Source organism: Notamacropus eugenii, chromosome 2, assembly GCF_028372415.1.
Source record: "Notamacropus eugenii isolate mMacEug1 chromosome 2, mMacEug1.pri_v2, whole genome shotgun sequence".
In the NCBI taxonomy this organism is placed as follows: domain Eukaryota; kingdom Metazoa; phylum Chordata; class Mammalia; order Diprotodontia; family Macropodidae; genus Notamacropus; species Notamacropus eugenii.
Window position 1 is genome coordinate 285,504,249 of NC_092873.1, and position 14,143 is coordinate 285,518,391.

A 14,143-nucleotide genomic window follows, 5' to 3' on the forward strand; every position below is an offset into this window, starting at 1 on the left:
TTTCCTCAACACTTTACTGTTGTAAAGATCAGTTTGTAAAGCACTGAGCATAGAGCCTGGCATATAGTAGGTGTTGGATAAATACTAGCTATTATTATTTTCAATACTTAAAATAGCTTAAATTGATATCACACCTATTTTTAATAAGAATTTCCTAAATTCTGTTGCCCAGTCCATGAATCAAGGTGTCAAGATCATCTCTTGCCCCATCACATTTGGTAAATGCAGCCCGCTCAACCCCAGGTTACTGCTGAGACAGCGTTAGTATTATGTGTACTCACCTAAGAGTAATATGACCTCTACCAATTCTTCCAGTTCTGTTGATAAAAATGTCATGTGAGACAGAGTTAAAAGCTACACTGCTCAAATTATATTATAAGCATTCCTTTCTCTTATCTCCAGAGTTGAAGAGTGAAGTTAGCTTTTGAGAGGCAGCATTATTTAGTGGCTAGAGCAGGGGGGGGCCGCACTTGGGGACTCAGAAGGTCACATGTGGCCTTGAGGCCAGAGGTTCCCTCCTCCTGGACTAGAGTGTTGGATTGAAGAAAGGAAGACCTGGCTCCCAATTCCACTGCAGATTCTTACTGGTTGCACTAGCTTGGATAAATCTCTTAGTTCCTCTTACCCTCAATTGATTACCTGTAAAGTCCAGGGGTTCAATTCAAAGCCTCTAAGGTTGTTTCTGTCTCTTAATATATGATCCTATCAATCAAACCTAACACTCTTCATAACGTTTATTATTCAAGCCAGATGATTAAAAATCCAATGACCTATTAATTAATTTTCCCCAGTGTTCAATTTCCCTACTGCAGATGATGAGATATTTTAACTGCCCTTACATTTTCCTTCTTAAATGTATAAATTATTGTTATTGCTTAACTTTAGTATTGCTGCTGTTAATTTTGTGTCCAAGTACTTCACAATATATATCTATCACAATATTCACAATACGTATCTATTCTGGAAAATGAAAACATGAATCTCTTATACTCATGTTTTTGGGGTCAACTTTGTCATTTTTAGGAATACAGTACCTCCAAATCTAATTTCCTGATAATCCCAGGTTCATAGATGTTTGTTGTCATTGAACCTTCAGCAATTAATTTCTCAAGAGTATTTTACTTTCACCTAGGAGAAATCTAACTGTAATTTGGACCACAGAATGAGCAGTGAAAGGACTTTAAAAAGATTTCCTTTAAATTGCAAATCTGTTGGATATTATGATAATCAAGTAATGATAACAACAAATGATAATAATTCACATTTCTATTTTTCTATGATAGTTGCAAAATAGTTTCCTCACAACAGACCTAGGAGTAAGGCAGCACAAGCACTGTTACACCTATTTTACAGATAAAGAAACTGAATATGAGGAAATAGATTTGGCCACAGTCACATGGTGAGTAAGTAGAATGTGAACAATGACCCTCTGACTCCAAGTCCTCTGGGCTTCCCACTTGATCACATTCCTTTTTGATAAATGTTTTCTCTGTACTCACTGACTCTAAAAAACCATTTAAAGATCCTGGTTCCCTGGGGCCACCATCCAACTACCAGGACCATCACAGAGACCCATCCAGTATGTGTCTGTGTATCTAATTATTGCAAGAAGGATCATTTTGTTTCCCAAATTAAAGCATGGAAAGCTTTTATCTCTTTTGCTCTCCTCCAGATGGAAACCTGCTAAAACATTCACTGATTCACAGAGGGAGTTGTGATGGGTAACAGAATGATGCTCCTTCTGTAAGAGCAGTGTTTATTTGGAGGCTACAATCATATTGACTTCATTAAGACTGAATATGTCCATTGCTGCCATTTTTTGCTGGTTCAGTTTGTAGGATGTCATAACATGGTTGGTCATAAGCCATTAGTCCATTTCTAGGGGCTTAGCTGTAAAGTATTTCTTTAAAAAAAAAACAAACTAAACTGGAACTGAATGTTTCTATCAACCACATAGCTTTTTTTTCTCCTTCTTTTAGTACAAAGTAGTTGAAGGGGTCAGCTAAGTGAATGTGGTTGATAGAACACCTGGATTCAAGTGCCTGGAGTCAAATCTGACCCCAGACACCTCCTAGCTTTGTGACCCTGGGCAAGTCATTTAACCCAGTTTACCTTAGTTTTTCATCTTAAAAATGAACTGGAGAAGGAAACAGCAAACTGCTCCTGTATCTCTGCCAAGAAAATCCCTAATGGGATCACAACTGAACAGCAACAGAAGTCAATGGTGTGCTTGAGCTGATCGCAGTGTACAAATGTCGCAAACTGACATGACATGTCTACGCAAGAAGACAGATCTGCACTAGAGACTTGCAGGATTTGCTAGTCAGCCTTAGATCCATAGCCACGGGCACCATGTTTTAGTTTCTCTACAAGAACTATATCAGCATCAGGCCCCAAAGACCTAGAATAGCAAATGGTTTACCATGTTGAATCACAAAGAGTAGACTTGGGTAAGACACTTTGTTCAGTCACTCAAGAAATATTTATTCTGTTCCTCCTATGTGCCTAGTACTGTGCTAAGGACTGGGGATGCAAAAAGTGTTAAAAGACAGTCCCGACCTTCAAGGGGCTTACAATCTAATGGTATCTCTGAGCCTCAGTTTACTCATCTAAAGACAAGACTGAGAATAGACCTTAATCAACACAACTCTTTTAGCTCTAATATTCTTATATCTTCACATTTTGGGATTCCTCCACCGAATTATATTTCCTCCACTCTCAAAGGGGATAGTCATACTTCTGGAAGCCATGGGCCCAGTATGGATAGTAAGTACTCTACTCTATCTCTGATTAGGAATTATTGTCATCATCTGTGGTGGTCCTCTCCTTCATGAGTTTCTTTCCATTATACAGTGTGATTAAAATTCTCTGTGGTCACCCTGACCCCCAACATCAAACTATGCAATTTTCCTGAATACCCTCTGAACTACATTCTTGTTGATTGGAGAGACAAGTACTGTAGTGGTGGTAGACTTAAGTTCATCGCTTAACTGGGGCCAAGCCCAGAAAAATTCTAGCATTTGTAAAAGCGTGGTGTAACTAGCACATGATTTATTGGGCATTCCAGGGAAGTTTGGGCTTGTTAAATATTTGAAAGCTGTTTTTTGCCTGAGGGATCCTTTTTTACAGTCTACTCTTCAGTGGGGGTATTGAGTTCTTACCAGATATACCATCTATTTTGACATAACCAAAGTAGGGATTGAAAACAGTAACTTTTGGGGGGTAACGTTACAAAGATTTGTACTAAAATGAACAATTTAAATCTCAATCTCTTCTGAGTGATTCTCATTTTATAGTTATAGAATATGAAATGACTCCCACAGAGCACCATAAAGAAATGCATTGTGATATTATGGGAATAACACTGGGCCTTAAGCACAGATGTAGGTTTGTTCCTACTTGTAGGCTTGCACAGGCTGAATGTGTCAAGGTGTGCCAGTGTACCTTATCCACATTCTATTGTGTTTCTGTGATATTATCTGTGATCCTGATCCAGACACCAATTATATGATCCTAGATATAATCCTGGGCCTCAGTTTTCCCTCCTATAGGTAGAAGTTGTTGGGCTAGATGTTCTTTAAGATCCTTTCTGGTATCCCAAATTTTGTAAAGCCAGAGTCAGAAGGCAGGTGTAAGATGCAGTCCTCAGGAGCCAATGATTAATAATAATAATAAAATACCCTTTTACCCTGCATGGGAAAGTTCCGCAAGGCTGGAATGATCAACATTTGTTACCTGCACTGATAACCCTTCTGGAAATAAAACCCTGGGCATCTTGGTAAAGGATTCCACTCGCTTAGCTTTGCACTGTAATGGATCTGACAAAGTACCTTGAGAACGTTGTCTTCCATTATGCATAGTCCTCTAGTTCCGTAGAAGTTGGGAGACACATGAAAAGTTTATTTCTGCCACTGTAACACCATTTCCCTTTGAAGGATTGCGAAAGGCCTGCTGTTCTTTGCAGCAGAGCAGGATTTTCAATCATTGGGAAATTTGGAGCTCTGGCTATTGATGCTGGAGTTATGATCATACCTCCCCAGGGGATTTGCAAAGGGGAAAAAAAGACCCAATACGAGGTCACACTGTCATGCTGCTGCAGAGATATTCTACTAAGGCATCAGCTGGAGACTTTAGCAGTCTGGCATAGAAATCTATAAAGGGCTAAAATTAGTTTATATACTGGAGTTCAAATCTGCAACCTGGAGATTTTAGATGATAGGAAGGGATCTTTGTTCCAACCCAAACTTAGCTTCAGTTAAGTCATGGTCAGCAATTAACCTGAGGCTTAATTGGGACATAAGAGATGGTATATATGCCAAATATCTGAAATCAAACATCCATTTCCCAAATCTTGTCTGTATTGGCTTTGAGCTTTGAAGGAATATTCAAAATGGACAGAAATATATTCCTTAATTTAAAAAGAAAAAAAAATAGAACTCTAGGTAAGATGTAAGAGCTTTTTTTTCAAGATGGTGGTTTATTTCAGTATCTTAATTTTAGATATTATTTGACTATTCAGTATTTAAATTCCACAGTCTTTCACATTTTCCAAAAATTCAGTGGGCTGCTTTGGAGGGTTTTTGGTTTCCCCTTACTGTATGTCTTCAAACAAAGGCTGGATACCTACTGGTTATATACATTGTAAAAGAGTTCATGGATAAATATGGGTTGAATTAAGGGACCTCTAATCAATCTCTATCTCTAAAATTCTGTGATTCTCAATACAAAGGAAAATACATCTACATATAAATGTCCTGTGCAGTCCAAAATAAGGCTTACATTTAAAAGAACTATTTAGAGATCCTGGGAATAGTGGCTGGAGGGCCAGTCTTATAGTCAGGCAGAACTGTATTCATGCGCTGCCTCTTAGACATTCTAGCCATGTGACCCTACATAAGTCACTTAAACTCTCAGTGGTTCATGCAACTGTCCAAGAGTATAAGTTACAAACCAGTTGCCAACTTGCATCAGTGCAGGGCATTTCTAAACTCGGCATTCCAATGCTGATAACATCATAAGTCCATACCAAATATATGAAAGCATCGTAAGTTAAAAGCTGAAAAAGATTGTAGAGATCAGAAAGCCTACTCCTCCCATTTACACATGAAGAGTTTATAGAGCTGTCTATCTATCATCTATCTCATACAAAAACATATATACACACATATATACATGTATGCACTTGCATTTATACATAAATATTATGAATATATACACAAAGATGCATAGGCATACATAAACACATGTGTATGTGTAGGCATATATATGTGTACATGTGCATGTTTATGTTCATATGTGTGTGTTTATTCACACACTCACACTTTTTAGGAAATAGATTTCAGAAGAACTTTTAAATCAGGTAGAGAATTCTAATAAAAAGCCAGTGTAATATCCATCTATAGGCAAACATCAGTAATACTGAAAAGAGGGGAGAGGAATAAGCATTTCTAAAGCACATACTGTATGCCAAGAGCTTTTTATAAATACTCTTTGGACTTATTTGCAACAATCCTGCAAAGAAGGTGCTCTGATTATCCCAATTTTACAGTGAGGAAACTGAGACAAACAGAAATTAATTGACTTGCTCTGACTTACGTAGCCAGCAAGAATTTGAAACTGAATTTGAATTCAGATCTCCCTGACTTCAGGTCCACTGCTCTATCTACTGAACCATGAACTGTTGAGACCCAGTGGAGATGATACAAGTTACGAGGCGTTGCTCAGTAAAATTTGCTGAACTATCAAATTATCTCATCAGTTTTATTCAGCTTGAAGACTAGATTTGGTCCAAATCCAATCCCAAGTCTAGTCACACTCTGAAGTGGTTCCACCTCTATAATGCAACTGGAGAATTGAAGTAAGAGCTGAAAAAAATCAATGAAGTGGATGATCAATATAAGCAACCTAATGCATTCTTGTATTCTTCTGCTCAATTAAATTTCTATTACATAGCTTAATCCATGTAACTGACAAGTAAAAGTGGAATAAGAATGGTGGTTATATGCAGTTAATCAAATAAAACCCCCAACGATTTTCAACAGCTGACCCATGGAATTTATAATACATTATTCTTTTTTTTAATCTATGACTTGGGTTAAAATGTTTGGGTAGGTACCCCCCAGTTTACATACATTGTTTATGTCTCTTACCCAGATAGTAAATCTATTTCAGTAACTGTTCTGCTGAGCTAATGGCCTCTTTGGTATTAATGCACAAGTCGCAAGGGCACTTGGAATTCCCATTTCACTTCTGGGAAAAGCAGTTTGATGCTGAACTCTGGCTCATGGCTTCCTACCTCTTGAGAGCACAAGTACTTTAGAACTGAAATAAAGGCTTTGCATAGCTTCATTTTGTATTTCAGGATTTTTGATTTGTTTTTGTTTTTAACATTTTGAATGTGATAAGGAAAAAGTAATAAGGAAATTGTTCTTGATATAATGTGAATAATTTTGAGTCCTGTGCTAATATCTGGCTAATGGGTTCTTTTTTTTGTCTTCTTTCTCCCCAGGTATTCCCAGTATTTCCAGTATTGGTAGTAAGTAAAAACATGAAACAAGTCTAGAATAGCTTTGCTTTATTGTTTAGCTCCTCAGGTCTATTTTCCCAGCATCCATTTCTGATTTCAGGATACTATTTTCTTGAAATAGTCTTAATGGGTTTTTATTTTTTCTCAGTTAAACTTTGACAGTCCAGGTGAAATAATTCAATTCAAATCAATCTAATTCAAAGGCACTGTGTTAGGCACTCGGGAAAGGGAGGGGGAATAAAATTGAGTAAGATTTAATCTTTGCCCTCACCAGCTGTAACATCAAAATAGATGGGGGAGGGACAGTACAAGATATTTACATATATAAAAGACCAGTTTTATGAATTCATTTGAGGATATAGTCTCACAAATGACTTCTCATTGTCAACAAAAGGCCAGAACTACAAAATTACCTCTGTCAGGGTTCTTTTGACAAACTACATTGTCCTCTTTACTTAATGAAATGCTTAATGAAAGCCTATTTTCATAGGATTTCAAACGTAATAAGAAAGAAGAAAGTTCTGTTGCTGTTTTTATCTGAACTATGCAGATAGCTACCAGTGAAAAACTAAAACTTATTAATCAGACAGAAAGGAAACTGTTATGAAACAAAGGGCTTTGATGCATTTTGTAAAGGTAAGCTTTTTTTGAGATTTGAGGAGGCCTAATATTTTTTTGAATGCCTAAAGGGAGAAAAGCAAAAACAAATAAACAAAAGCAAATAAAACACAATTATCCAGATGTCCATTTCATACAACCACAATGATCCTGATGAAATTCACTATCTTCATTGATATTTTTTTGGGGTGGAAAATGATTCAAATATATATATATTTATATATATGTATGTATGTATTAGTGAGCAAAAGTAGTTAGCCAGATTCTAAGACCTGACATCAGAAGGCAAAGTGCTGGAAATCCTTTTAGAAGCCTTTGACAGGTGTAAGCTTGAAAGGGAAAATTTTCCTTGCCATTCCTATCCCCCACTCCCTCTCCCAAAAGGGTTGGCAAAAGAGGGCATTTTCCCCTCCACAGTTTCAGAGCATGCATTGTTGGACTCCATGGATCTCGCATGAGAGATTCAAGCTATTCAATTCCTCTGCATTTAAAGAGATAGATATAGGCCAATCCCCAAAGACCAGAGTTTATTAAGGGAATATCTAAATGGTTTTCAAGGCAGTATCTTATGTAGTTTATAGATATACTGTCTAGTTTGCTGATGTCTACAATCCTTGTACGAGAGCTAAATAGCTGATTAGAAATAAAGTACTGAGAATGCTTAGATAACACAGCATAATTGAACTAAAGACTTCCCCCCATTGACTTGACTTCCTTTTGGCTTTCGTCACTGGCTCTGGGATGGCCAAGGAAAATCATCATGTAAGCGATGGCAGGTGAAGATTTGTAATACTCAACATCCAGCTGAAAAGCAATACTCCAATAATTTGGATCAAATAGTTGCTTTAATTTTAAATGCATGGGCAGGCCTTTCCATTTATAAATCAATCCAGTGTACGCAAGCTTGTGAATAGGCGTGGGTCCAGGTTTGTTAAACATTAGACACCATGTTAAATGTCATCAAAACTGGCCTACTTGTAAATTGGAGTAGTGTTTCACATCCATTTAGATACCACCTTAATGCCATGGCGTCTCCCTCCACAGCCTTAAGTGGCGCAACATCAAGGCTACAGACTTGCAAATGGAAGCCTTTGGTTTTAATAGCCTAATTTTTCTGCTTTCGTGTCTCCCTCGGCATTTGCCTAACTGCAAATACACAGCTCTATGCTGCTTTCAGACCTTAACAATTGCATTTGCTCATGCCTTTTATGGGAAAAGGGAGCTAGCAAAGGAACACTTTTGAAACTATTACAGGAACTTGTAATCAGCTTGTCAAAAGTTTCAGAAATGGAGAGATGGAAAAGTAGCTCTTGGGAAGAAGACTGTTGTTTCTTTCTGTTTGGTGTCAGTTCTGTGTTGCATGGGCTCTCTGACTGTACTGCTCGCTTTACACTCCATAAAGCTGTCTCCACCACATTCACCATCTCTGAGCATCAGCAGATGTTGGCCTTTTGACAAACACTTAAATGGGAAATCTGAATCCTTTTTTCTTTTTCTTTTTTTCTTTTTGTAATCAATGGTGACCTGAAAGGATGGTTTGTTGTGACATTGGAAAGCTTATAAACCTTTATTATCAAGAATTTAGGAAAATTTAATTCCTAACAATTAAAATCCTTCACCCAACATGTTCCCAAAGTCTTCAGTTCAAACCCAGCCCAGTTCCTTACAGTGCAATGGCTATTTCCAGAATCTCCCATCTTTTTCCCTGTGGGAAAAATGTGAGAATCTCCTGGTGTGATAGGACCAAAGCTCACACCCTTGGCAAACTTTAAGCAACCTAACTGTAAGTATCCAATCCAATAATCCTACAAAGAATAAATTCTTTGAAGCTGCTTTAGTGATACCTGTGCATTTCTTCCTCTTTGTAGGAATAAATGCTTCTGCTTGCATTGGGTCAGAGATGGGATCAAGGGGTATAAGAGGATGTAACTTCCTTCCCTCTTCAAAGATCAGGAATTTATTCAGACAATGAGTTATCTTTCCTAGAAAGCACAAGGATAGAGTTTTTAGGGGGTGAATCAGAGGGAGGGGCTGGTTTTATCTAGGTTCAAGTATTTTCTAGCACTTTTCCCTTTAGCCAGAAGAGAAGAGGGAATCAATAATCAGAATTTCACCAATGTACAAAGAAGATGCCATCACAACACACGTAGCACCTATGAATATGTGGTGATCAAAGAATATCCTCAAGAAAATAAATAATATCTCCATTTGTTTGGGGTATATATTGTAAGTATATGTGTGAGCATGTATATGCAATGTATATGGAGATGTACACTTTATATACGTGCAAAAACAATTTTGTTTCTTTTTCAATTTTAATATAGATCTGAAATTTTTAAAAATGTAATTGAAGATCAAATGCAAAAACATAATACTCATCCTTTCTGATCATCTGAAAAAAATGTAACAATTTTCCCATTAAGGTCATTTGTACCTGCTGTTGTCTATCAATTATGTTGCAGGGCCTATAACCATCCCAGGAGAACTCAATCCCAATGCTGGTCTTTTCAGCATGCTTTGGCCACATGGCTGAAAGATTACTGGTGATATTGTCAGCAATTAATGAATCCCCAAATAATTCACAACTCTCGGAGCTTTATGATCTGTGTTTTTTCTTCACTCAGTATGATGACCAGTCAATTAAGTTTGATTTATATCATGCTTACTGAGCACTTGTAAATAGGAAAGTTCTTTCAAAACATTCATTTGTTGTAACTGATGATCTAATTAATAGTTTGTATTGGTTTTTCTAGTGTTAAAGCTAATCATTCCCTTCTAACCCATATTATCTGATCCTTAGTCCTGTAAGCATAATTTCACTAATTATGCTAAACAGTATGTTATAAAGTATATAATTAGACATGGGAAGGATTGGCCTGATGTGCAAATAGCTTTGTGTGGGTGATTATCACCTCTGAAACCTGCTGATGGCAGATGACTCAGAGTTTAGAGATTGCATCTTAAACTCCAGTAGATGGTCTATCAAAAAAAACCCCAACATTTTTTTCCAAAATAAAAATTGGCCATTTTAGATAAATAGAACTCATTCTTTGAATAGCAAACCAAACAGGACAGAAATAAAGCACTTTGGACAAACCTGGCAGTGCATTATTTTCCTGAATTATTTTGAAATAGAAAAAGACCAGCATGATGTTATTTAGCCTCAGCAAACAAAAAATAATGATGTATAGTGGCCAGGGAATGTTTGTTTTTTTTTTCTGCCTCTACCCAACCCCAGGCTTGCAAACTTCCCATGTTGTTCATAGCAATAATTCACCTAAGGTCTATATCTATTTTCTTGAGATTTTTCCTGAAACTAGCATCACCTTCATTGTAAAATTAACAGTCCCTTCAAATGATTTAATTGCTACTAATATTAAATAAAAGAAGTCTGACCAGCAGGTATTCATCAACCTGTCAGGAAAGCATAAAGATGTTCTTTTATTTGCAAGCATTTGATGCTGTCTTGAGACCTTGTAAATTTTGTCTTCCATGCAGCCTCTAAATATTTTCCCTCTTTTCTGGTTTCTCATATAAACCTAGATCATGAGTAAAATAGCAAAGTTAATCATTTTCCTGCCCAAGGGTTATTAGTAATCATGATCATGTCATCCGGAGAGCTGCAGGGTTTGTTTTGTCTTCCATTGCCTTAATACTTCTCAATCCTCCAAATAAAAGTTTAATTTGAATTGCCCTTTAACTAATTAGATTTTTTTATAATGTTAAAAAAGGAAGAAATAAAATCACTGAGCTAGAATAGCATAATGTCAGATTGTGTCGTGTATGACATTCATTTTAGGCTGTGTTGGCCAAAGATCTAGAAAAGAGGTCAAAGTCCCAGGTGAAATTTTCTTGGGACCATGTCGTATTGCGTGCTCAGTGGCCACCATTGCAGATTCATTTCATATTTGTGTAATTAGCATTTCACATTCACAAAGCCTTTGTGGTTTTCCTAAAATTGAGTGAATGTTGGGGCTTAGCTGACACTGTGTCCCCAAAAGTTTTCTGGATATTCTGAGAGGCAAATATATTCACACCAAATGTGAACCTTCAAAAATCTTTCCAACTGAAAAAAAGAAAGAACTTTTCCATGTCTGATCTGCCAGTGATAGACTTTGAGTTAAGAATCTTTTTTGCTGGGTAAACTTTTGAAAATTAAGACAGAAGTTAGACCAAAATTTTAAGTGTGAGCTAATATCTGGGCATTAGCTAGCTATTCCCTACCAAGGAATGGAATACAGTTTAGCTCCAATTACTCATTTAAAAGGTTTTCTTCCATGACCTCTGACAGGTGCCATACAGGAACTCTGTATATATAAGAGAGATTCCCTGAGGATTTTAATACTTTAGGTGATTGTTGTACAGTAACGTCAGACTCTTTGTGACCTCATGGTACTGTCCGTGGGTTTTCTTGGCAAAGACACTGGAGTGTTTGTCATTTCCTTCTTCAATGGATTAAGGTAAACAGAGGTTAAATGGTTTGCTCAGGGTCACACAGCTAGTGAATGACTGAAGCTGGATTTGGACTTAGGTTTTCCTGACTCCAGGTCCAGCACTCAATCCACTGAGTCATCTAGCTGCCTGAGGATTTACTGGATTAGGGGGATGAACTTGGAGGGCTGGTAGAAAACTATCACTTTGGTTCTACATAAAACCAGGGATGACCCTTCAGGATTCTTCCTGGGGAAAAAAAACAAAGGATATTACAGATATTCACATATCCCTTATGAGTGGACAGGACCTGACCCCTTGGCATTTCTCTGCTTAGTACAACTGGCATTGCAAGATGAATTTTGATGACCCCAAACACCTCAGAAGAGATGTTGAGGTAGAAGATATTCAGAGTTATTTCAGTGTTCCCAAAAAGCTAGGAGAGGAGATTCTCCAGAGATGAGGTCTATAGATCAATCAAGCTGAGCTTTAGGGGTGTTAGGAGCAACTTTCAGCAATCTTTTTATTGGCTGACTCCTAGCAACTTCCCTCCTGCAGATTACAAACTCCAAAGAATAATTATAATGGTAATAACAAGAACCAGTTAGCCAAAAAAAAATTTATTGAGTAGCTACTTTGTGCTTTGCACCATATTATACTCTATGGGGACTGCAAAGGTGTATTATCAAGTTGATATCACACAATTCTTATCTTCAAGGAGCTATTCTCAGAGAGGTAAGAAGAAACACATGGAACTTTGCATGATGAGGCACGTCAGAATATAATAATAGTTAAGGGTCCAAATGAGAGTTTTGGAACGAGATCTAGCCTCAGAATCAGGAAGACCTGAGGCCAGGTCTTTTCTCTGACCCAAATTTATATGATCCTGGGGCATTTACATAATATCAGAGGGCTTCTAAGCTGATAAATTGAAGAAAATTACCAGTATTCATTGGTAGAGGGAATTTCCTCATCATGAATCCCCATACCAGTGAAACCACAGACCTTGAGTCAAAGTATCAAAAAGTATAAACAATAGTCCCTATCAGAGGTCAAATGGTTGCTGTCCTTGGTCTTCGAGGAGGACCAAAATGAAATCACCATTGTAAAGTGAAATTTCACATCACACCAAAGGTACTGGTACTGGTCCTCCCTGAACACACCCTATGCCCCAGAGGTCAAATAATAATGATGGTGATAATCATTATATGTGTATAGCTTTTCAAAATGCTGATCAATCATCAATTGTAGTTCCCACTATGTGCCAGTCACTACACTAGGTATTAAGAATACACTTACAAAAGGGATACAGGCCCTTCCTTCAAGGAGATTTTGTTCTGTCTCCATATCCATTATTTAATTTGGTCCTGAGGTAAGTAGGTCATTTATTACCATCATTCCAATTCTGACAGATGAGAAAACTTAGGTACAGCTACATACAGATATGTAAGTACAGTACCCACTAAGGCTATACTCTGTGTGTTATTCACAGAGTAGGAATTAGAATTGAAATCTTACAACTCTACTCAAAGTTTTTACATCATCACAGGGGCTTTCATTTATCCAGTCACTGACTCAGAAGCACCCTTCCAGTGATACTTGGGGAATGACATTAATGCGAATTCTTTCCTTGACACCTAGAGCTTCAAAAGAGAACTCCGCACTATTACTGTTGTCTAGGGAGAACCCAAAATAATCTCAAGGGTCACAGGGTTTTCCTCCACTGAACCTCAGCATGCCATGATTCCTTATTCCTAGAAGCCCAGACAATACCTAGAAATCACTCAAAAGAATGCCTGAGATTTGATAAGCTTGTCTTTGCTTCATACTTAAGTCAGTCTGCATAGGCAGAAAGAAATGAGATCTTGAATCTTTTGGGGTAATCTCTGCTTTCTGTCTTTTCTCCTTAATGGCTCACATTTCTCTGTCTTTTCAGAAGGAGAATTCTAGATTCTATATAGTTATAATTATTAAAGACATTTCAGTTGGTGACATGGACCACCATAGAAGGAATTCTATTCATTTCTTATGTGGCATAAAGTAGGGATTGCTGACTATTTTCCTTCTGTATCCTCAAGAATGATACAAAAAGTCACTTGGATAATGTAAGCTATACATTTTGCCTCTTTTTCTTGGACTCTTACAGATATTTAGTGTATTCTAGGGTATGACAATAGACAAGTGAATTTCCTAAAGGAGGCCTAACTGAATCTTGATAAAAACCCTTTCCCTTTTTACTTCAAGCTGATGTTTGAGTCTGATTTGCCATGGACTCGGCACTAGACAGTGAGTTTCCACAATTCTGAAACGGCTCTTTGCAATTTAAAGGGTAGAGAGCTTCTTTTTCTGGCAGAAGAAAATCACTTTCAGAAAAGCATTAGACCAGGTGATTTTCTAATTCATGAAAATGCTCTTCAGCCCCCTCATCTGAACTCAAAGGCCCTTCAATAGTGCTTCTGGAGTGGTCTCTTTTTAAGGCAAAAAAAATGGCAGAAAGGAGTTCTCTATGTAAGCTGTTGAAGCTATTGTGTCCAAGGACCATCAAAATTAGAAAATTTTCTGAATTGG

At 37.3% G+C, this 14,143-nt stretch overlaps 1 protein-coding gene across 7 annotated transcripts in view; it reads left to right on the top strand.

Annotated features, from left to right (window-relative positions):
• Positions 1-14,143, top strand: part of NTNG1 (netrin G1) — a 446,663-nt gene that overhangs the window by 350,534 nt on the left and 81,986 nt on the right. For all 7 annotated transcript variants that reach the window (XM_072644169.1, XM_072644174.1, XM_072644172.1 and 4 more), the window contains exon 5: positions 6,509-6,535. In XM_072644169.1, the coding sequence (XP_072500270.1) occupies positions 6,509-6,535 (27 nt within the window). The remainder of the gene's footprint in view (positions 1-6,508; positions 6,536-14,143) is intronic.